At 40.6% G+C, this 21,978-nt stretch overlaps 1 protein-coding gene across 5 annotated transcripts in view; it reads left to right on the forward strand.

The window, feature by feature from the left end:
• NCOA7 (nuclear receptor coactivator 7) overlaps window positions 1-20,789 on the forward strand; it is a 134,290-nt gene extending 113,501 nt beyond the window's left edge. For 4 of the 5 annotated variants that reach the window (XM_045544305.1, XM_045544306.1, XM_045544308.1 and 1 more), the window contains 6 exons: window positions 975-1,122; window positions 10,744-10,869; window positions 12,188-12,340; window positions 17,721-17,816; window positions 18,233-18,306; window positions 18,696-20,789. In XM_045544305.1, the coding sequence (XP_045400261.1) occupies window positions 975-1,122; window positions 10,744-10,869; window positions 12,188-12,340; window positions 17,721-17,816; window positions 18,233-18,306; window positions 18,696-18,831 (733 nt within the window). In that variant the 3' untranslated portion in view covers window positions 18,832-20,789. Of the gene's footprint in view, window positions 1-974; window positions 1,123-9,174; window positions 9,381-10,743; window positions 10,870-12,187; window positions 12,341-17,720; window positions 17,817-18,232; window positions 18,307-18,695 lie in introns of those variants that run through there. The other variant, XM_045544309.1, reaches the window with a different exon arrangement.
• Window positions 20,790-21,978: the final 1,189 nt, after the last annotated feature.

The raw sequence follows: 21,978 nt of genomic DNA on the forward strand, positions 1-21,978 counted from the left end.
ACAAGAACAAATAGGAATGTGGAAACCTAAAAATAGTTTGATCTATTGGAATATCAGAATTGTGTGCATTACTTCTATTTTTGTTTTAGTCTTATTGTTATAATATTGTTACATAATTATAAATTTTAAAATTAATGATAAGTTAACATTGTCCAAAACAGTAGCCTCAAATTGGAATTATTATTTTGTATTTAGAAGAGACTTTAAGAATCATTTGATCCTACTCACTGCCCTTTCCCCTATTGTGACGGTTATATGGTGCAGAATCTAAGGTCAGAGGGCTTGTGACTGTCATACCTTGGGGGATATTGCAGGTGCTGGAACCAAGAGCTCCCATTCTCTGCTTAGGAACTAATCATATTTCCATTGACTAAGCCTGGAGAGATGCTTCAGAACCTTCATACAATCAATGTATGTAAGAGAACAGAGAAATTGGAAGCAAAGTACTTTCCTGTGTCGATAAAACTGGGGTCTGTTTCTAATATTAAGAGAATAGCTGGTATTATTTCTGACACTTTCTAGTTATCAAAGCTATTTTATTAAAATTATAATTTAATAGTACTTTGATATACATAAAGACCCATTGGGTATTATTTCTCTTTGTTCCCAGATAAAGCTTCAGTTCTACATTTTTTTCACAATGATCACAATTATCCAATAAATGAAGACTTAATGAGGAAAAAACATTCATTGTAGTTTTCAGTTTTATGTCCCATCTCTTGATCCTTCCCTAAGATTGAAGGACAGTTTGAACAGTTTCTCGGTGCCTGTGGACTTCTGCTTTGATTTGTTGGCTCTTATTTGTCTGAGTTTAGAAGGCCACTCACAGAGATAATCTTGACAGTGCGAAATTTCCCAATTAGCAAAATGGATTTGCCAAGCAGGGAAAAGATGGTTTTTGTACCCAAGTCGCTACTAGTGTCTGTCAGGAAAGTGGGCTTGGTGTTGATGCCTATCACAAATGTGTTTTTCAGGGTGGATCATTTGTACACGTTCTTTGTTCAGTGGTCTCCTGATGTCTATGGGAAAGATGCCAAAGAGCAAGGCTTTGTGGTGGTGGAAAAGGAAGAACTGAATATGATCGACAACTTCTTCAGCGAGCCAACAACCAAGAGCTGGGAGGTGAGCACTTGGGATCGGGCTGTCATGTCCCTAAAGTACAGTGTGCAGCTGAAAGGGACTCATGTTCAGATTCCAAGTAACTGGCTGGTAAGAAATTAGAGTCCTTGTGCATGGTGAAATTATGGAGAAGTAACTTTATTCTTGTATTTGAAGCCAGTTATGTGTGTCAGAAAAACACCACCACCATGCACACAGTTCGTTCTGACTACACTAGATGGATCCACCTATATTCTCGCTCATAACTCCATGCCTTGGTTCTGAGGTCAGCACATGTTTTTGGTGAAGGGCCAAGTAATATTTTTGGCTTTGTAGGCCGTGTAATCGCTGTCACAACTACTCACTGCCATTGTAGAGCAAAAGCAACTAAAGACAACACATAAACAAATGGGCGTGGCTGTGTTCTATTTCATACGGTTACTATATGTCACAAAGTATTGTTAGATTTTTTTTCAATTACTTAAAAACATGAAACGACCTTCTTAGCTCATGTGCTATTCAAAAACAGATGGTGAGCCGGATTTGGCCAACAGTCTATAATTTGCCAAATCCCAGTTCCCTTCATCCAATCAGGCAAGCTTGATCAAGTACTCCTTTTGGGGAAGGCCCTGGAAATATGATGACGGCTAAGATAGGCTGGAAACTTAATCAGCTTGCAGAACTGGGAAGCTGGAAGATGAGAAAAGGACAAATATGTCTGCTTCTCTCTCCGCCACTAAGCCTGTTCTCCATCCTCATGGATCTCTCTGGTGTCAGGTTTCTTGACTCCTTGCTGTTATGCTTCTCTCCTGGACCCCACATAGCATTTCTTTTTTCCCAGCTTCGACAGATGTAATGAATTGAGGGACACCCTTACCAGGAGTCACGAGTACTCAGACCCACTTCTGTCCACTGCATCCATCTAGCCTGCCTGCCGTCCTGCATGGATCCACCCTCACACTTTCTCTGCCAGCGGGCAGCCAAGCACTGCTGGAGAAAAGCTGTCTGGCAGGGAGAATGGTGGCTTTACAAATACATGATTTCTGAATAATCCTTTTACATCTAGTCACCTCCGTTTCCTAACCTCTTACCATTCTTCTTATGCTCTCTGGCCCACTTCATCTTCCATGAATCCCAGAGGTTAGCCTTTCCTTCATTTTGCAAGAAAGCCACCACTGGACAAGGTTATCCTCACCTTCCTTCTTCTGCATTTCTCAATTTAGCTGTTATTGCACCCCTCATTTTTGGCTCAGAGAGGGGTTTATCTTTCCCCTCATTTAGGCTGATTCTTACCAGTTACAACCGTCCTTTTGTACGTCATTGTTCTCTCCTTCCTTCCTGGCTCCTTCTCTTTTACCAGGTTATGGTAAAGATTTTTTTAAAGGAAGAAACTTTTCTTCATCCTTAATCTCTTTCCAGGTCCTTTCCTGTCCCCCTCCTTTCTACCACCATCAAACTTCTTGACAAAACTAGTTCGTATTCCTTGTCTCCAATGTCTCACCTGCCCTTTAGTCCTTATCACCTCGCAGCTCAACATGTTCTCCAGTCACCATTGAAATCACCGGTCACCATAGACCCCCTAATTTCCATCTTTATTCTGTGTGAATTTCCTCTGCATTTGACACAGCTGGCCTCACCCCAGCTCTAAACACTCTTACCCACTTGGCTTGCATAGCACCATGCTCCAGCTTCCCCTAACTTCCCCCGACCGTTTCTTTCTACTCCTTTCCCTTGCCTTACTTCTTAAATGTTTTCCTCCCCCAGATTTCTGTTCTTGTTCTCCATCACTGCTAGAGGCCTCAGTGAGCACTTGAGTGCTGACCATTCTTAAGTCTTTTTCTGCTTTCTCAGCCTCCCTCCCCTCTTGCATGCTTAACCCACGTACGGACTCAGGACATCCACCTGTGGTCAGGGATCATGTCCAACTCAACGCATCTGTCCTCAGGGTTCTGTTTTGCCCCATATCACCTTCATTTTGTTGTTTTCTATTTTTTAATTTTATTTATTTATTTATCTATTTTTTGAGACAGTCTTGCTCTGTTGCCCGGGCTAGAGTGCCGTGGCATCAGCCTAGCTCACAGCAACCTCAAACTCCTGGGCTCAAGCGATCCTCCTGCCTCAGCCTCCCAAGTAGCTGGAACTACAGGCATGTGCCACCATGCCCAGCTAATTTTTTTTTCTAGATATATTTTTAGTTGTCCAGCTAATTTTCTTTCTATTTTTAGTAGAGATGGGGTCTCACTCTTACTCAGGCTGGTTTTGAACTCCTGAGCTCAAACGATCCTCCCGCCTCGGCCTCCCAGAGTGGTAGGATTACAGGCGTGAGTCACTGTGCCCGGCCTGTGTTCTGGTTTTAATCTGAGTTTGAGGTGCCTGTGGAATGTCCAAGAGGCAATTGAAAAAAAAGCATAGGAAAAAGATCTGAAGATAATATTTTTGGAAGTCATTAGCAAAATTGAGGTTATGGGTATAGATGAGGTCATTCCAGGAGAGTATGTACCCTGGGAAGAAAACACCGCTCAGACCAGACCCCCGAAGCATTAAAGGGCCAAACAAAGCAAGCAGAGCCTGTGAAGGTGACCGAGAAGGAGCAGCAGCACAGGGGAAGGAAGCAAGGAAATTCATGTCTTAGAAGCCAAGAGAAGAAAATGCTCCAAGAAGGGCATCGTTGGTCAGAAATGGCTAATGCTACAGAGGAGTCAAAAGATAAGAACTGAGATGTGGTTTTGGATTTAAATCTAAGGAGGTAGCTAGTGACTTTAACAAAAAGAAGTTTCATTGAAGTGGCAGGGCCACATTTTAGATGTCAGTGGTTCAAAGAATGAGCAGGGGGTAAGTGGAGCTAGTAAATGGGAGCAAACAACTCCATTTGGTTTTGGAGAAGAAAAATGAGATAATATGGTAAGCTAGGAGAAGAGGTGAGGTTGGGAGAGGGTTTTTTCCCTAGTGACAGAGACTTTACCATTTTAGAGGACGTCAAAGGGAAGGACAGAGTAGGTGTGGAAGGTAGGGAATGAGGGAGGGAATAATCCACCTGGAATGTGGGGGGCAGGGCAGGGTTGGCCTTAGGTGATCAGGAGAAAGGGAGAATAGGATGTATGCAAATCAGATGTAGATTCAGTGCTGGTAATCGCAGCCCTTCTCATCTGATGATTTCTATTTTCTCTGAAGCAGAAGGAAGATGCAACTGTAGAAGTGAAGGGGGCATTAGAGGAATATAGAGAAGGTGTGAAATAGCAACTATGGATACTAGGAAAAATGCTAAGTGAGGAACTATGACAGGATGGCTGCCTGGTGCTGAAGGTCCCCATGGGGTCTGACCCCGTCCACTTACTGTGGCGCCAGGCCGCAGAGTGGGGCGATTTTTCTCCAGCAGTACTCCCAGCCTGGTATTAGATGCCTCAGTCGGGTTCTTCCAGGGCTGGAGCCTGGCCAGATTAGAGCGAGCAGGGGCAGCGAGGCCTTAGGTCTGATCTCTTTGGAATGCCAGTCCTTTCACATCGTGCTTTCTCATCCTCTCTCTCCTGGCCTGAATGTGTGCCCGAGCAGGCACAGACCTTTCCCTGGCAAATTCCTATCATTCTTCAAGGTCCCGCTCATTTGTCAATTCTGTGATGCCTTCCGGCCAGCTTACTTCTGTCCTCCCTAGCCTGTTGTTCATAGCTCTGCAGTAAGTTGCCCAGCGTTTGTTTGCTTACGTGCTTATCTTCCCATAGTGCATAAGCACCTTGCTTGAGACCTTTTTTTGAAGATATTTAATCCTGCCTATTTGGCTTCTTCTCTCTTAGCTTTTTTATATCAATTTTTTTGTCTCTTTTTCCTCCTGTCTCTGGCTAGTCTTTCTGAATCTACTTTGCTTGTCCCTTTTCTTGTGGTGTTCCCTAGGAGTCTGTCCCTGGCTCTCTTCTCTTCTTGTTTGTTACATCTTCCTTAGCTGAGCACCTCAGCTCTCGTGGTTCATGCTGCTGATCCCCACATCTGCCTCTGCCGCATACCTTTCTCCTGAGCTGCTCCTCTAGAGTTCACAGATGCCCGGCACACCCTGCTGGAAGTCTCTGTGAGGCAAAGATAGTGTGACGTTGGGGTTCTAGCCAGGGGACACAAGAATATCATGTCCTATCCTAATCATCCCTGCCCAAGAGGTCCCCCTGAAACATGGGCACAGAAGAAGCAAAGCCAGAAATGGTGCATTTTCTCACTGAGGCTGTGGCCTTTCACCCCAATAGAGAGTTCCAGAGAAAAGGTTTAGACCAATGAGGGGTGCAAGGGGTGCAATCCTTTGTTGACCAGGTGGGCCTGAATATCTTGAGCCAAAGCTGTTCTCTTAAGGCCTGTTCTGCTCTTCCCACGAATCTTAGACTTGTATCTTGGCTCTTGACAACTCCCGTGGGAGAAGAGGCCACATATACCAACACCAGAAAAAAAAAAGGGCTGAAGGAGTGTGCAGAGTGAGAAAGGTCTGCTCAGGGTCTAGAGGTGGGGAGAGTGGGGTTGGGCAGGCTCCCCAGGCCTTCTCGGGCCCAGCTGCTAAGAAGAATGAGAAGTCAGGTTTTCTGGAAGACAGTCCCTAGACCTTTAGTGGAAGAGGAGGAGGAGAAGAGATGGTGAAGGAGGAAGCAATGGATTGGCCTGTCCCAAGCTTCTAGTGTTCTGGCCAATGCTCCTGACACATGGGAAGAAAAGATAGCTGGAGAGAGGTGACTACACTGTCCAGGCCACCTCATGCCTACTTTCTGTCAACGGGGAAGACAAGAGTCCAAAGGTGCAATGAGGAGAAGAATGCTGGCCAAGCTCCCTTCTATTCAGGAGGAAGTTCTGCTCACTAGCCTTACAGGAAAGCCAGTCTCCATCACAGCATTGCTCCTCCTTTGGGGGTGGGCAAGGAAATCTTGTACCTAACAGGTGTCTGATCCTCAGCATGTCCAAAAGAATTTATCATCTTTCCTCCAAACTTGCTTCTCCTCATGTATCCCCGTCTTTATTAATGGTGCCCAAGCCAGAAACCTAGATACCAACCCAGATTCTTCTCCTTCATTATGTCTAGTCAGTCAGAATCTTGTTGATCCTGATCTTAAGTAGGGTGGGGGCCTCCACTCCCCTCCACCACCACTGCCCTAGTCAGGCTCCCTGCACCCTCCGCCTGGATCCCAAGGGCACCTCTAGTCCCAACACAGCCACCAGTTTGTCCCCCCCGTAGGCAAGATCCTTAAATAAGCTTTATTTTCTCATTTTATAAAAGTAATACCTATGTATTATAGGAAATTTGGAAATGCTAGAAAAGTGCAATGCAGAACATTTAAAAATAATATCTAACAATGTTTAAAACTTTTGTACACTTCCTTCAATTTTCATTTTTGCAAAATGGGGTTATTCTCTAACTATAGTTTTATATCTGGCTTTTCTCACCTGACATATTATTAAAGATTTTTAAGATCCTTGTTTTAAATTGCATAGTATTTTTGATCTGCGTTATAATTTATTTAACAGTTCTCTGCTTTGGGGAATCATTGCATTGGTTCAGGCTTTTCACAAGGATGGGACGATCCATACCCCTTGTTATTCCCTTAGTTTCCTGGAAGTGAAATTACCTGGTACTAATTTTTTGAGGCTTCTAATTTTTCATATAATGCCAGGTTAACTTGCCAGCAATGTGAGGAATGCTCCTCTATGCTTCTATCAAGAGAAAATATTATTGCTATTGTTCCTTTCTAAAAATGTTTGCTAATTTGGAAGGTGAGAAATGATATAATTTAATTTTTATCTTTTTGATTACTATTGAGGATAGAGTGAATATAAATATATATTAGCCTTTTGTGTTTATTCTTTGTGATATCTACTCATTTTGTTTGCCCATTTTCCTAAAGGAGTCTTAATAGTTTCATTACATTCATTGAGCTCTTTATGATTAAGGGTATTAATTCTTTGTCTTTTGTATTTTTGACAGATTTTTCCTAGTTTACTATTTGTGTTTTAATTTTGCTCATGTTTTTTATGTATTTTTTTCCTTCTAGTGCTTTTATGTATAAGTGGACCTGCAGTATTTATTTAAACTCTTACTAAATCTACAGTTGATTTTTTGATATATGATACATGATATTTTCAATAGTTTTTTATAGCGTATTTAATGATTTCTAATATTTCCTTCATTATGTTGAAAGGGCATTTATATGGACTGTGCTATCATTAAAATACACAAGCAGACCAGATGTGGTGGCTTACTCTTATAATCCCAGCACTCTAGGAGGCCAAGGCAGGAGGATCACTTGAGGCCAGGAGTTCAAAACCAGCCTAGGCAACATAGCAAGACACTGTCTTTACTAAAAATAAGAAAAATTAGCCAGGTGTGGTGGCACACATCTGTAGTCCCAGCTACTTGGGAAGCTGGGGCAGGAGGATCGGTTTAGCCCAGGCATTTGAGGCTGCAGTGAGCTATGATGACGCCCCCAGCCTGGGCGACAGAGTGAGACCCTGTATCTTAAATAAAAAACAAAAATATACAAGCATGCTCATACACTCCTTACTTACAATCTTCAGTGGCCCCTCACTGCCTATATCAATTGTCACCTACCTGGCCAATCATTCGAATAACCACCTCAGATTTTTAAAAAACTGAATCCTGTACTCTTAGCACTAGACACATTTAATTCAGTAGATCTGGAGGAAGAATGTTGGAATCTCTACTTTTTAAAGTTCCTAGAAGATGTTGAAGAACAGCCACATTTTAGAAACACTGACCTATAGGACAAGTTCTAAGACCTTGTGTGGCATCAGGGTTCTTCATTTTCTTTACTCTTGCCCTCTCCTCAGCCTCATCTGTCTCCCTCTTCTCTGCTTCCCTTGCTTTTGATTCCCCAGCAGTAGTAAACCTAGAACCCTTCTCTGTATTCCTTCTGTGCCTTCCACCTGGAACAGCTCCCCACACCTCACCTCTGCTTTGAAACTGAAGCACCACCCTGTCTGAATAAGGTACCTCCAAACTCCCCAGCTGGCCCCAAGCTCTTCTGATCTCCTACTGCAGCTTTTAGCATCTGTATTACATGGAATGGCATCCATTTATTTATAATTGTCTCTCTACTTGTCTCCTCACCCCCTGGAGACTGTGGAATGCTATATGTCCCTGTGCCTGGTAAAACACCTGGCCCCCACCGTCAGATAGGAAGTACTCAATAAACGTTAGCCAGGCCAGGAGAGAGCACTGTCTCCTGGGCACTCTGCTCCAGCGTGTGCCCAGGCACTTGCACTGGGAGTCGATTCTGACTGACCTGGGACTGGTCTCTAATTATCTGCCAGAGTCCCTTTTATAACTGACCCCAGGCGGAGTTACCCAGTAGCACTCTGATCCACTCCCCTTATCAGTCCCCAAGACGGAAAAGCCACTTCCGATCTGGAAGAGTTCCAGAAGGATCCAGAAGGATCACTGAAAATTGATCTAGTGGTGATCTACATTTCTTTAGAACCCCCTGATATCTGATCCAAGGAGTAGAGGAGGATTCATTATGCTTATTAGTCATTAAGACTAATTCTAAAATGTAAAAAGATAAATGTTATGTAGCCAGCTATTTTGTAAAACTGCATCTAAGATGACATCTTTCACAACCTCACATAAACCATCCTCCCATTCTTTGAAGTCCCTCACACTCAATAAACATGACAAGGTACTGAAGTGAAATGCCATTGTTTTAACTATAAGGAAACTACCTCCCTTAAAGACGCCTTTTCATCCTTCCTTTGAGATTCAAACTGATTCTAGGAAACATAATATAACATTTAAAATGGAGATTTAGCCTTAAAGGAAGTGCTGGGGGGCGGGGTGGGAATTCAGAAAAGGCAGGACCAGAAAAGCTGGGTTAGCTGGGGGACAATTAGGAAGAAAGTATAAGATGGAAAAGGAAAAAAAAAAAAACCGAAAAAAATAATGAGGTTTCATTGTAGTGTTAGGAAACCACTGTTTCAAAGGTGAAAGTGTCATTTTACAGTCTCACAACTATGCCTGGCAGGAAGTGTGTTTGCTCTAAATCCTAATTTGGGTGTGTTCCTGTAGAGATGTTGAACTTCTCCTCAGGGAAACAGAAACTCAATCGAGCAGGAAACTAGATACTGAAAAAACAGTGGTAGCTCAGCGTGGCCACAAATAACCGTGGTGTGGAGACAGATAGAGACAAACTTGTTCCTCGGTAGAGAGCAAGCCACACTTCTCGCTGCTCACCATGAGAGGCCAAAGGTTGCCCCTGGACATCCAGATTTTCTATTGTGCCAGACCTGAGCAAGAGCCTTTTGTGAAGGTATGTTGGAGTGTGTCCCTGAGGGCTAAGAAGGCACTGGTGAATTCTCAGTGATCTGCCACTCAGTATGTTTTGAAATTTGTTCTAATTAGATAGGATTGTGCTGATATTTCGACCAGAACAGGTATTTTATTCATTGTGGAGATGCATATGGTATTGTCACCCCTTCCCCTTGGAGTCAGAAATCCATATATTTGGGTTTTTTATTCCACAGCCTCATTTTGTATTTGTGATAAATGCAGAGTTTGCCAAAAACGTGGTATTTTATTTAATACATGTAATGCTGGATTTGTGAGTCTTTGATAGTTGCAATTCTTCGATACATAAACACTCCTCGAGAAGATGGTAACATTTATACACTTAATTTTCTTACCTATAAATCTGGCTCAGACTGCAGGGGGTACTTTGCATTAACATATGTCACTGTACATTTTAGAAATTGAGTTGTTAACTGTCTGATAACTTTTACTAATGTGTCTTAAATGTTTTCTCTCTATAATATAAAAGTAATTAATACTGGTACCCAGGAATTTTGATGAATTAGTTGTCTAATATAATCCTTTACTTGATCTTAGTTAAAAGGCTGAGAAGCCTAATATATATCCTTCAATTTCAAATAATTCAGTGATTTATTCTGAATCAGAATAAAATCTGACAAAAAATGGATTTTAAGGTAAACGTGACTTTGGTATCAATAGTTCATAAGCGTGGCTGTAATAAAATAATAAATGTTGTATATATTAAGCCTTCTCGTCTTATAAGGGAAGAACACTTTGATCATTTCTGAACTGTACCTAAAGAATCGTAACCTAGTCATAATTTAGACTAAAGCTTTGTGTTTCTTTGCATTGTTGCTCCTGGTTGCTGTTATCATTCATTATTTCTATCAGAATTGTTTGCACAACCTAGAAAGAAAACAGGAATCTTGATTAAAAACTATCCTATTCATCCAAAACTCCCTGTTTATGGAAGACTTACTGATTGGTCTCTGATTAGTCCTTTACAAATTCAAATTTAGATGTAGGCTAGCCGAGAATGATATAGGACATTTCAAAGGTATAAGCTGCTTGTGGAGTTATACACTGTTCGAGATGAGCGAGCTATCAGCAGCAGTAGTAAAACTGGAAGACTCATGACTTTAATGTGTACATACTCAATGCCTCAGCAGTACTGCCTTAAATTCTGCATTTGCTCTGAAATTGAAACCCTAGCTGTTTCCCCAAAGTCCTGTTCAATTTATTATTATCTCCTGCTGCCAAAGCACCATCCTTTCAGGCAGTCGCATACCTGAGGTAGTTTTCTTAGCAGTTAGAGGAAAAGCAAATATGTTATTGTTCTTGGCTTGGGTGTCTTCTCATTTCAGATCATCACCGTCGAGGAGGCAAAGCGCAGGAAGAGCACGTGCAGCTACTATGAAGACGAGGAGGACGAGGTGCTGCCCATCCTGCAGCCCCACAGCGCGCTGCTGGAGAACATGCACATAGAGCAGGTGGGTGCTCCCGGGACTGAGGACAGGAGTCTTCCAAGCCTGGAAGCGTATTTCCCATCCCTGACTGCATTTGCTTCTCTCACTGGGGCTGAAGAGTGAGTCACGTGCACAAGGTGGAAGGCCAGCAGCCCACCCGAGGCCGGTGCCCCTGCTCTGCTTCTGAGAAGTAACGGTGCCTTTCCCAGCTGCCTTCTTAGGAGTGTGAGGGCTCGGTCAGGTGTTAGCATCCCTCTCTCGAACCTGAAGGGAAAGCCATTTCTTATCTGAAAAAAAAAATTGTTTTAAGTATGATGCACTTAAAAAGGATCCAAATCTATCCTAGTGATTATTGCAGAGTTCCAATGGCTGTCATTCACGGGGCTCAATAAAAGTAACAAAGCAAATACATCTTACTTGCTTTATGAAAAATACCTGTCTCTAGGAAGAATTTCCCTTTTTCTATAATTGCCTTTATATTTTCTGAAAATCTGTCACTTGAATATTATGAAATACTGTTATAATGTGTGCTTTTATTTGAAACTTATTAAGGAATCTTTTGCACTTCTCTCATCAGTTAGTTTAGAAATGTGAATTTCAGAGACCTTAAAGAATCGTGAAGTTCAGCTTCCTCAGTTTACAGATGAGCCAGGGAAGGCCCCAGAAAGCCCAGAGACTTGACCAAGCAGTTACACAGACGGGCTTCACGCTGACACTAGAGCTGATTTTATGCACTCTGAAGACAGCGCTTCATAGCGTCCTTCAGTAATATTTTTGAAGAGACATATGTTATCGGTGTTTGTGGCAGCCATGTTTAAAGCTAAACATTGATGTAGGTGAAAGATACAGGTGTGATGAGGACAGACTACATCTGACTTCTAGCATAAAATACCTGTGTTTTCTTGCTCCCATTTCTGTGGGAAGCTGCATTTGGCAGTAGCAGCTCTGAGCCTATGAGGGTTGAGAAAGAACAATTGGAGAAATATGAACTGATTGGTGAAAGTCAAGTTGAAGTGGGAAGGAAGAGCGTGTGTCTAGTTAATAGCACTCTGTCCAGCTTGATCTGTGTCTCTAAATGGATAGTGGCATTAGGACCCCTCAGTCAGGTCCCTGAGTGGGGAAACATCCTCTGGGCAGCATCCCTGCCAAGGTGAACACTAGCAAGCAATGATTTTCCTCTCTCTTTCCTGGTTTATAGTGGCAAATGTGTGCCACAGTAAAGGGGAGCAATAGGTAAGTATATGATTTTGAGTTTGAGCCGCAGGCACTTGTTTTATACCACAAGTTCACAGGTGCTTCATGCATGAACTGTAGATTTACATCTCCTTCTTTGGATTCATAGCTGGCCCGGCGCCTTCCAGCAAGGGTGCAAGGGTATCCATGGAGACTGGCCTATAGCACTTTAGAGCATGGGACCAGCTTGAAAACTCTCTATCGGAAATCGGCATCACTAGACAGTCCTGTCCTGTTGGTCATCAAAGATATGGATAATCAGGTGAGACCTGTTCTTCTCATAAAGAGCATTTTTTAATGATGATTTTTCAAACCTACCAAACAGGAGCAAGGCTAGTATAATGAACTCCTATCACCCACACTCCACAGTTAGTAGGATTTTGCCACTTGCTTCATCTATCTTTTTTGTTCTTTTTTTTTTTTGTCTTTTTTTTTATTATCACACATTAACACCAGCTAGACATCTATCTTTTTTATTAATCTTTGTTTTTTCTTTGCTGAAGTATTTTGAAGGAAATCCCAATCATTATGTCATTTCACTCTTACATATTTCAGACTCATCTCTAAAAACAAAATGGAGCATATTTATAGATACAGTCATTTTCTAAGGATTTTCCCCCTATGCTCACCATGGCCTAGGAAAGCATAATGATATCCTACAGCCTAAAGCTGGAAAAGCTGGGGAGAAGTCAAATCTGGATTTGGAGATAGTGGCAGAAGTAAGTTCCGGTGCGAAGCCAGAACTTCGCCAGGTAGCTGAAGTGGTGCTCACAGACCTCGCCGCATGGTGGCCGTGATGCAAAGCCGGTCAAGGCCATGGTGTGCTGTGCCGGAGGGACCCAACTGTTAAGAAACAGCAGAGAATGTCCTGCACTATTCCTGACGCCACCTTCGTCTATGTTATAGTTGGTCTTTGTTGGAGGCACTGCTGAAATCTAGATACTACCTTTCTACTCCACACTGTTGTTTCTTCCCTCAAATCAGCTTGGACTGTGAGTGGAATCTGTCTAGGTTTCCTCCAGGCACTACCCAGTCAGGCTCTTACATCACAAAAGGCAGGCATCATTCAAGTCTACTCTTCATATATTTCACTTTGATCTGTGTTATATTAAGAAGAAATTCCTCTAAGATTTTAAAATGTGGATGCCGTCCTTTCCTACTTTCTGGCATTGAAGCAGGTTTTACTCAACAACCATTCCTTCATTTATTCATGCATTCAGCAAGTGTCTAATTAGTGCCTGTTATTTGCTGGGCACTGTTAGGCATTGAGAGCTTACCGGGAAGCACAGAATTTTTATATTGATAACATGCCCACCTTGAAATAAGCCATATAAATGGGATCACTTTAGGGGAAATAGAACTTAGTTGTCGTAGGAAAAATTAGGGGAGAGATGGGGATACTGAAGACACTCTTTCTCATTGGTGATCTCTGTGATTTTATTGCAGTATTATTGTAGCTTAAGAGTTGCAGGGAGGAGTTTAACTGTTATCATTGTTACTATTATTATTTCCTGATTGTGACATTTTGTTTAATAATGAACCAAGCTGAATAGTGGGTAGAATCAATATAAAATATTAAAATAACAAATGGTTTTGTTAGAGCCAGATTCCCTCGGCCCCGGGAACAGAATGACAGAGTCACTGAGGCTGTAAAAGGCAAAGGAGTTTATTGACTAGTTCGAACTAGGGTCCAAGCCCCGAGCACCAACGCAGTGGTCTCTTTCTATGGGCAGGGACCCCGCGCAGCAGGAGTACAGGTCTTTTATATATTTTTTTTTTTTTTAGCTCTTTATCGCAACCAAGCGTTAAGCAAGCAAGCCTTGTATACAAAAGTGGACTTTGGCTGTTAGCTGTAAGTTAAGCAAGCAGGCCTTGTATACAAAAGCGGACTTTGGCTATTAGCTATAAATTAAGCAAGCAAGCCTTGTATACAAAAGCGGACTTTGGCTATTAGCTATAAATTAAGCAAGCAAGCCTTGTATACAAAAGCGGACTTTGGCTGTTAGCTATAAGTTAAGCAAGCAAGCCTTGTATACAAAAGCGGACTTTGGCTATTAGCTATAAATTAAGCAAGCAAGCCTTGTATACAAAAGCAGACTCTGGCTGTTAGCTATAAGTTAAGCAAGCCATCACAGAATTAACTAAAATATTGTTTCAGTCCTGTTCTACAGTTTAAAATGGAATTACTTATTAGTGAAATGGATCAGAAGTTGGGTGCTATGTTTTGGATGAGGTATGGCGAGATTGTCATAGACCACACATACAAATCCTCACCCTAAGTATAGATTAGTTCTCCTATTTGTTTGCCAAAGATGTCAAACTTGTTAGGGAATGTGATGATCCACACAGAGCAGGTGTTGATGAAGCAGTTTCAACAAGCTTCCTGTCAGCAGATTTGTAAAGGAGGCCTACAACGGAAGGTTACACTATTTGTCAGCGGGTGGAGTCTTACTGAATCACGTACCCTGTTTAAGGACACTTGGACACTAACTCTGCTTTCGCATCCTGTCTATCCCCAAGGGGAGAATGTGGCTTTGCTGTGTTTAAGAACATGATAGAACATGGTAGACTTATAAATGTATTCTGAGTATGGATTACATGACATTCTAATAAAAATATTATATATGTAGATTAGCAGCAATGAGGAGCTCTGCAGATTCAGTCCCCAGTGAAAGAACCCTAGCTGGTAGAAATTATAAAAACAACTATCACTTAAAGTCTCTGGAAATTGTCCTAAGGGCATATAGCAAGTAAAGAAAGATTTATTCAAGAAAATCTAATAAATCTCAGTAATAACAGTGAGATTCTGTTGCACTTGAGGCACAGCCCTCTCTCTTCTGCAACCCCCAGCTCAGACTGATGGTGGGTCCACTCTGGGCACGTGCGGCCAAGAAGGTCGAGTTCCCTCTCCCCCAATAGCTGCCAGTCAAGGGTTGTGGTATACCCCCCCTCTAGTGCAGGTCCCCAGCATTTCTTATCCCCACCCAAGATCTGTGTTTCAGAGGCTAAAATCCAGGCAAGCGTGGCCTGGAGATAGGCTTTCTTCCTCCGCTCAGTCCGCACTCACATAGCTGAAGTTTCACACCAGGTGAGGCAAAGCCAAGACCAGAGGCTGCTGCCACTGGGGTGATGGTTTAGAGATTTTTCCCAAGGGAAGAGGCAGGCTGTATGTCATATCACAGGGCTCTGAAGCTCTTCCCTAAGGAACTGACTTTATGTAGACAAGTATGGGAGAGTTCAAGCCAAAGAGCACTCTAACAATGAGAATTTTTGTAGTAAACATTTACGGGGAAGCTTGTAGCCGTGACAACAAGCTAAACTGTAGACCATCTAGTTTACCAGCAAGAACCAGGAAAAGAGACAGCCAAGGAGAGCCTTCTTGGAGTCAGGATAAACTTCATAGTCTGGCCTAAGAAACTACCGCTGCAAAGGGATCTAAATTTAATCAGATCAGACTGTGGAGTAATTTATACCACCAGGCACTGTTGAAAACATTAGAGCAATCATCGGGTAATTAGTAGAGCCAGATTACCAACTTGATTCCAGTGAGGTATGGAAATATTACCCCGATATTCCCCTATTCCATCTTTCTACTGTTTATAGTACTATTGTTATACATATTACCTCTACATGTATTACAAACCCAATGATAGATTGATTACTACTTTATATAATTTTGCATGTCTACTAAAGGAGTTGAGAGAGGAAGGGAGAGCAGATATGCATTTATATGTTTCCTTATATTAACCTTTTTATCATTTCTGATGATTCTTCTATTCCTTTGGATTCTTTTGTTATTGCTAAATACACTACATTTTATATGGTATAGGCTGAACAATAATAACCATTATTAAATATTTATTGTTTCATACAATTTCTTTCTAAATTAATTAATAGAAAAAGGAAAAAAAGAAAACAGACATTTTCTTACATAATTACAATGCCATAAACCTAGTAAAATTAACAGTAATTCCTTAATATTATTCAGTCCCTACTCCTTAAATGGATTTCCATGATCATTAAGAAAGTTTTTAGCTAAGAAAGAAAATAGTTATTTAGAATTCTGTGGAGGGTGAGAGTTAAGGATGACTTTTCCTATTGATTAATCGGAGAGGGGCCCACTTTCTTCTACCTACAGCCATTGTCTCTTTTTTCGTATTTTAACACCATGCTTTTAAAAATGCCTATCTCAGTTGTATTTTAGTTCTTTTACTGAAAGATCACCATAAAAAGGGGAAAGGGGGGAAAGATGTTACTGTTTTGTGCTGCTTTATTCTTGGCAACTCTAGGGAAAGGTTTGATACTAGGAAGTATGAAGAATATTGGTTTAAAAAAGTTTCTAGGCTTCTGCTCTACCTAATATTTAGCCTTAGTGTTGCAGGTAGTCAGAAACTGAGTGTAATTGGTGAGGAAGAGAGCATAGAGATTGTCATCCAGTTAAAATAATTTATGAAACATGATAAGACATCTTTCAGATAACCTTCATTTTAAGCAATGTTTCTCAGGTGGTATTTGGAGAAGGTATATCCGAATCACCTAGGGACGTTTTCAAAATGTCCTCACCCCTGCCAGTGTGCATCAGGATCTGAACAGAGGATGGAATGCAGAGGCAGTGGGTGTACACATTCTGAAAATGCTGCTCTCAATGTAACTTGGCTCTTTTTCCACCCCCCAACAAGAAAAAGTAAAAGAATCATTGATCTAAACACATCTAAATCACCTTTCAAGGCCACAGTATTATGGAGTTGTCATTTTTTTTTTTTTTTTTTTTTTGATACAGAGTCTTACTCTGTTGCCCGGGCTAGAGTGCCGTGGCCTCAGCCTTAGCTCACAGCAACCTTAAACTCCTGGGCTTAAGCGATCCTACTGCCTCAGCCTCCCGAGTAGCTGGGACTACAGGCATGTGCCACCATGCCCGGTTAATTTTTTTCCATATATATTTTTAGCTGTCCAGATCATTTCTTTCTATTTTTAGTAGAAATGGGGTCTTGCTCTTGCTCAGGCTGGTCTGGAACTCCTGACCTTGAGCAATCCTCCTGCCTCGGCCTCCCAGAGTGCTAGGATTACAGGTGTGAGCCACCACGCCCAGCCTGGATCAGTCATATTAAGGATATAGTTTTTATAAGCATATTATAACTCATTGTTAGACATCAATAGGAAGGAAAGTTCATTTTCTTTGGGGAAATGCCTGGCCATCATTCTACTTAAAAAACACTTATAAGATGTGACTCTGTTGTCCCAAGCACTCATTTCTGTGTCCAAGATGCATCTTGTTGTTTAATGTTTCCAGTGTGTCATCTGTATTCACTAAGGGAAATCTGTCTCCATAGTGGACTTTGGAAGTCTTTTAAAATTGGAACAAATTGTTGGCTTTTGACAAATAAGTTCTATGAGCTTTGTCTGATGGATTTTTCATGCACCAGGAAGCCTGGCCACTTGGGTTCCAATTAGAGCTGGAGATATTTTGTTTATTCTTTTGTTGGTGGTCTGTTTTATTTAAGAGCTTCAATTTAGTAATAATTTTTGCTGAAAGAGGAATAATAAGGTCTCAGAACGAGAATGTGTCAAAAATATTTCAGAAAGTCTTTGTTCAGGAGGTTTAGGGTTTGAACATAGGTAACATTTCTGTTTTCTTTTGACAGATTTTTGGAGCATACGCAACTCATCCTTTCAAGTTCAGTGACCACTATTATGGCACAGGAGAAACTTTTCTCTACACATTTAGCCCTAATTTCAAGGTACCTAGATGGGAGAAATATCCAACTTCCCGATGTCACAATGTCAGCAGGGGGTGAGGGGGTGGGTGTTGGGGCAGCCCCCTGTCCTGTAACCTCATCTGGACTCTCTCCAGCCTGGGTCAGTCCTTCATGACTGTAATACAGAAACTGCTTAGGGTCCCTGACCTTTGAAGTTGCTCAGTCTGGGTTCCAAGGAGGGGTTGCAGGTCAGAGCCAGCTTGTGTGTGCCTGAAAGGTCTTCCCTACTTCACATAGTGCCTTTGGAGACCCCATTCTGGTGCGGGCCAGGTCTGGCCACCAGGAGCTTCTTCAGTCAGTGAAGTGGTTCCCTTTTCCATAGAGATGTTATTTAATATTGCCTCTTTGCCCATTCTCTTGATTAACGACTGTGCTCTGTTTTGTGTTTCTACCCCAAGGTCTTTAAGTGGAGTGGAGAAAACTCATATTTTATCAATGGAGACATAAGTTCTTTAGAACTTGGTGGTGGAGGGTAAGGTTTTTATTGTTGTTGTTTTACCACCTGACCTGAGTGGGTCTGTTTTGATGACCCAGGTAACTGAAACCTTGGTGTCAGATTATTTTAGCTATCCCATGTGCTTAGATGAATTAGGACAGTGGTCTAACACATGACACTAAGAGTCAAAGATAAAATTATTCATTTATATGTCTAAATGAGGGGCTGCTACCACTTGTCTTTTAGGAAGACAGGTCACTTAAATGAAATAAAGGTAGTATACCCTTTGTTTCACAAGTGGTTTAGAATTTTGCTGGTCTGTCACATAAAGGAAAAAAGATGGGGCAAGAGAAGACAGAAAGTGTGCCACATAAGATTTAAGTGTTTTTAACCTCTTTTTTTTTTCTTTTTTTTAACATTTTCAGGGGACGATTTGGTTTATGGCTAGATGCTGATTTATACCATGGACGAAGCAATTCTTGCAGCACTTTCAATAATGATATTCTTTCCAAAAAGGAAGACTTCATAGTTCAGGACCTAGAGGTATGGACATTTGAGTGAAATTCAGACTGCCTTAAAATAAACATTAAAAAGACTGGGTTAGATCAGCCCTCCCAAAGCTGGCTGGAAGACAAAGTCCCAGCTGAGGCTGCCTCATCCCACCCTAATGCTTTCTTTCTGCCATCATCTCAGAGCATGATCACATTGCAGAAAGATTCTGAAAGGTATGCGTGGAGGGCAGACACTGAAGAAAGAAATTTGAAGTCTAGATTGTTGAAAGACTGTACTTCCACTTCCTTCAAGTCCATACAGTGGGGAATCAGAGTGTTTATAGATGTATGAGTTGAATGCAATTTTTATTTTTGGTAACTGTGAAAAAAAGATACTGTGGAAATATATACATGCCTTGTGTATTTATCGGCATAATTTTCATTACCAAAATGTATAGCTATTGTTTGCCATGGAAAGGTTAGTCTCATTTAGAAAAACTGAAAGTGCACAGCACTTAAAAGGGAATATATGATTTTTTTTTAAAAAAAAAACCTGTTTTATTTATTATTTCTAGTATATTGTCTGAAATGTGTTGGCAGTTTTTTCTTTTAATGTGTCAAATCTTGAAATAAAGAAATGTATACATTTTGTGCTGTGTTTTGGGAACAAATCTGTTTGATTTATATAGTTTTATATTGAATTTTTTTTGCCCTGATTGTTTAGGGTGATAGGTCTTAAGTAGCATATATGTATATGTATATGTACATATATATGAGTGTATAATTCTGAATTTTTAAAAACTTATCACCAATGTTCATTGATTTGACTATTATAGTCCATCTTTCCATTTAGTCATTAAAAGGTACGTTTTTAGTTACTTACCCTGAACATATTTGTGTAAAGAAGAATACACCATTTCTCACAGTCTTAAGTTGATATTTATAAAAATGTATAACCTTTATGAAACTAGACTTAGAAAAAACCCTGCTTTTGAAATGAAAATGTTTTGCTTCTTATAAAATCATGTGTTAATAACAAAAACGTTATTTTCAGTGTTTTTTGCATAACTTTCCCAAGCTTTTACATTAATGAGCAGGCCTCTGTTTTAAAAGGGACCAAGTGTTTTAATTTCTGCACTTTTAAAATCAGACAAAAAATGTCAAATTGGACCAATTGTCTTGGTTTCTAGACTTGTTTGAGAAGGAAACAATACAAAGAAATTCATTCATACCAAAACTGGAATAACAGAAAAAACCTATTTTTAAAATATAAACCCATTTTCACATCATAAAACATGTTTTATTGAAAATAATGATAAAGCCTTGTTAAAAACTTAACCAATATTATTGATTTCCAGACTTCTATGAAAGCCAAAGACTGCTAGTGGAAAAAAATTTCAAATAATAGCCAAAGCTGAGATGTGGTCTGTCATAAATTACTTCCCTAGTAATCTTTAAAACAAAAAGTTATTTAAAAAAATAGTACTTGCATATCTGCATTTTAAAAATTTATAGAATATTTCTTTTAGATTATTCTCCTATTTTAGACTATTTGTAAAAGTCTTAAATTATCTGGTGGCCTCCTCTCAGACCAACAATTGTACTCCACTCACATTCCATGCAAGTTTAAATGAATGGTATAAAATTTTAAATCTGTATCCCAGGTGTACTTTTCACCCAAGTTCTCCTACTGAGAACTCTTAATTAACAACATAATGGCAATTTCACTTTACATCTGCTCGTTAAATGTGTTGGTGTGAGATATCAGGAATGTCTCAAGATGATCCCATTTGCCATTTGCACCATTTGCAACCATATGCTATTAATAAACAAAGTGGTCATTTTGCGTATAGTTCACTCTGACCTAGTTTAGTCCATGATATTAATACTATATTGTGAGAGCATATCCAGATATTGTGTTCTCTATTTAAAACAGTATTGTCCAATCAGAAATGTGGATTTATGGATATTGACTATATGTAATGCAGTGCTATCCCAATATTTTCAATAAAGGAATTTATGCATTCAGTGTGATTTTCTTTCCTAAGAATTCATTCATCATGAATGGTAATTCATTTAAATTTAAATAGCCACATGTATTTATTGGGTACTAGAGCTTTTACTTTTCAGAGAGGATGATGAAATATCCAAGACTAAACAAGGTCCAGTGCTCATGTTTTCATTGCTGCCCTGGAAACTCCTCTTCATTCCCTGTAGCCACTCTCCTATTCTCATCAGTTCATGGAAACTGCTCTTGTGATACTTCCTAGACGTAACTCTTGGCTCTATCTACCAGCTTCTTTCTTGTCTGGTCCAATCCTTTTGGCTGTTCTATGAAGAATGACCTCCTCCTTTTAATATGTGTCTCAACCTGCTTCCTAATTTCCATGATGGACACCTCACCCTCTGATAAATTTCGTTTGGCATCCTGTCACCTAGCCCCTAAAGATGAGGACCCCAAGCAGTCATCATTGCTTCTTAATTTCTCATTTGTAAGTCCATATTAAAGGACTTGGATGGGAAGATGTTTCTTCAGACTCAGTTGATTTCGATATTTCCCCTTGCTACAAGCCACCAGGGACACCATGAGCTAAGATGAGAAGTATGTCTGCTCTTAACTGGATTTCCCTTTCTTTGAATCCTCTTTAAAGTTTTAGAGACACAGAAACAGGGCTAATAAAAGAACTGCTCCTTTTTTGAGGAAGGCATTGAGAATCTCTTACATGAGAAAGGGGAGTTGAGACTCATGTTTTTCTTAGGATGCCTAACCTGTTTTTATAAACTTAACCAGATAGAGGAAGGTAAGGAGGTCAGAAGCCAAGGGAAATTCCAGAAAACCCAAGATAAGGGCAGTCACATTTACACCTTGTGTAAGTATCAAAAGGTGCCTTTGACCACTTCCTTCTGCCCAATCAGGTCATATACTCTTTCTCATTAAGGGGAAGCCCTAACACACATCATCCATTGTGATCCCCTAACAGAACGTGTCTTTACTGAGAAAATTAAGCTTCTCAATTCACACCAAACTCTAAGGTCTTACTCCCTTTCTTTGTATTTCAAATCTCTAGTGGTTCAGAACAAAAATTAGACATGGCCTCCCTGGTATGGTCAATCAAGTCATCAAGATGTTTCTTAATGGAGTATCTTTGGGAACTTTTTGTTTATCTTTTAGATTAGCGCTGCCCAATAGAACATGCTACGATGATGGAAATGTTCC

Source organism: Lemur catta, chromosome 2 (assembly GCF_020740605.2).
Source record: "Lemur catta isolate mLemCat1 chromosome 2, mLemCat1.pri, whole genome shotgun sequence".
In the NCBI taxonomy this organism is placed as follows: domain Eukaryota; kingdom Metazoa; phylum Chordata; class Mammalia; order Primates; family Lemuridae; genus Lemur; species Lemur catta.